The 2,994-nt window shown below is 36.9% G+C and overlaps 1 protein-coding gene across 1 annotated transcript in view; it reads left to right on the top strand.

Annotated features, from left to right (window-relative positions):
• The window catches only part of LOC118413796 (synaptic vesicular amine transporter-like), a 61,700-nt gene extending 60,992 nt beyond the window's left edge, over positions 1 to 708 (top strand). Inside the window, 2 exon segments of the mRNA XM_035817327.1 lie at positions 5 to 94; positions 595 to 708. Of these exon segments, the coding sequence (XP_035673220.1) occupies positions 5 to 94; positions 595 to 708 (204 nt within the window).
• Positions 709 to 2,994: the final 2,286 nt, after the last annotated feature.

The raw sequence follows: 2,994 nt of genomic DNA, 5'->3' as shown, positions 1-2,994 counted from the left end.
CCCCTGGCTGATGAGAGGCATCGCCATCGTCAACATTCTGTTCGCCCCATTCCTCATATTCCTCAGAAACCCGCCGGGAAAAGAAGAAACTGTGGTAATTATAATTATACATTACTTTGTTAATCTTTCAAACAGGACAAATCAGACAACGGCACCACGCCAAATCACACCACACACCGCACGACAGAACACTGCAACGTTTTCACACCACACCAAACCGCAACACAACACATCACACCGCATAACAGTGCATCACACACACACACCACCACACACAGCACCGCACAGTACTACACCGCACCACACTGCATAGTAATATGCCACACCACACCACACACCGCAAAGTGACGGCTGCACCACATTACACCACACCATAAATCATAACAAACCACATTGAACAATGTCATAGCATAACTACGTTCACATGTAACGTAACAGTCCAACATTACCCTGCGTGAGTATAACACACTACAGTTATCAATCAGGACAGGATTAACCAACTAATAGACTACCATGCCATTCCCCTTTTTATTGCCAAACTTGGACATTGCGAATCCTCCATACTGGCTCTTATCCATGACGTTTGCTCAACAGGCGATTTTATACAGTGAGGAATGCCCGATGCCGACCCAGCCGCACGCAGTGAGTTCGAAGGACCGAGTGCAATACAGTTTGAAAGTGAAGGAAGCATCGTCGGACTCCGAATAGTACTTTCACAAGAAACGATACCCCCTCAAATGATACAGAAGAATCGTATGATGAAATTGACGTAATAGTTATGTGTAATCTATGTAATACCAACAATATGATGGAGTGAAATGATAACTAATCCGTAGTTGTATTGTTGCTCTTAGTTTGCCTTACGTCTTTCGAAGAACGATTTGATTTTGGTGACTGTGGTACAAAACATGTTTCTTTTACGGCATAACTGGAATGAGCGGGTCAAGACATAAACTGTGTTATTGCAGTGTTATGCATTATGTGTAGTATGTCAAAGTTTAATGCCCCTGAGATGTTAACGTTAACAAAACACGTCTGGACATGACATCAAGTATGGTCTAGATAATGTCATATTGATTTGATTATTTTTTTAATTATATGGATGACGTCTTTTAACTACAAAACTGAACACACAGAGCATATGGTATACTACAATAGATTCTTCATTTGTGTTCTTCTTTTACTTTGGGATTGACTTGGACGACACTAGTGGCCGTTCCTCTATATTGTATTGTAATATACGACAAATATTTGCTCCTTTTGCAGCTGTTTGCGGTGTAATATTTTTTTTTGTAATCGGCCGAAAATTGATGAGCGCGCGGATGTCATCCTTATAATAAAAGAATAATAATAGCGTTACTGTAGAAAATGTCCTGAAAAATCCAAGAAGCAAAATTTGGGAGCTAAAAGCGATTTAAAGCTAACTTATCATTAAACTAATCAGCAGAATATTTCAGCTGGAGATGGTAACATTATGAAATATCAAATGTACATATCACTGAGATACTCTCATTACAAAGAAAAATAAAGAATAAACTGTCGACTGGCAATATTATACACTTGAGACTTTGACTTTATACTAGACATGTAAAGGAACTCAACAATGTCAGACTGTTGGCCGGGCCGATCGATTCTAATGCATGTGACATGGACTTTAATTTAATTTATAGACAACTTCTACGTGTTAAGGAGGCTATTCATGACGAAGTGATGCTACAGTTCTTGCCCGTATATAAATTGCCCGGTGAACAAATATCTGTATCTACGTACATGTATCGGGAATCCAATACGTTCTAATGACGCACATCTGTAGTTTGCAATACACGTGAAGGAGAAAGGGGATTGAGAATCGCAGATGAAACATGATAGCGCTTATCCTGATGAGCTCTATTCAATAATCATAATATCATATTAGAACTGCATTGTGGTTGGTGGTAATTCAATGGTTGTAATGTTGGAATGTCGGAACATACAGTATAGTCGGTTATTCTAGCACGATGATGCATGAACTTATGCATGAATTTATTCTCATTCGATTTGAAAAGAAAACAATGTGCATTGAAATCCGTGAATTGAGTATATATATATAGTTCAATATAATGCAGAAATATCTTTTCACAATGTTACCGTTAACATAATAATTCTGTATTTGAAAATTAAGTTGAAAGACATAATTGCCAACTGTGGGTGCAACGGTGTATTAGGATATTCACTGCATATGTTTAGTTACGTAAAAAAACTATCGTGCACTACTATACGTAAACTAGTAGACAGCATATCCCCCAAGTGCCGAAAAAATGAAAACACGTCTTTTAATCATTTGTTAAGGGTTTCACGTTGCCAACATAATTTTAGATAAAAGTCTGAAAACGAATAGAAATTTTTGAAATCATGTATTGCTGAAATTCTATGTGGTGCACCCAAAAGGTAATCTGTGCAAATTCCTCAGTAGGTTCAGTATTTGAACATTTTGGATAATACTTATGCTAACGTGAATATCATGAATGAATATATATACATATATCTACTTCTACTATACTCCGATGTTTAGATGTATGATGTGCCTTAGAGAACCATATACAGTATGTACAAGTGCTGCTCAATGTTGCAGAATAAATGCTTGGAAGAGCAAATATTAGTCACTGATCATTACTAAGTAGTATATTTTTATTCATCATTTTCATATTTTTATTTACTAAATATAAATTAATTATTGAACTCACAGGAAACGCCCGGAAATGGTCCATTTTGATTGCAAAGGCGTTTTCATGTCTCGTATTCTATTATATTTTATTCTGTATATTGTAAACAAAATTGTAAAAAGTCACACATACATCAGTAAGCCTCTAAAGTCTCGGGCCGGTGCAAAGTTTAGAAGTATGGTCAGATTCTCTATCGAGAATTAAAATTGACGGTGACGAGGGTCAGCTCAAAAAAGTTTTAGTTCAGAATTTCAGTCACCCGTAAATGTGTCAAAGGTTATGGTATGTAGAC

This window comes from Branchiostoma floridae, chromosome 4, assembly GCF_000003815.2.
Source record: "Branchiostoma floridae strain S238N-H82 chromosome 4, Bfl_VNyyK, whole genome shotgun sequence".
NCBI classification, from domain to species: Eukaryota; Metazoa; Chordata; class Leptocardii; order Amphioxiformes; family Branchiostomatidae; genus Branchiostoma; species Branchiostoma floridae.
The sequence above is the reverse complement of the archived record's forward strand: the minus strand, read 5'-3'. Positions and strand labels throughout refer to the sequence as shown.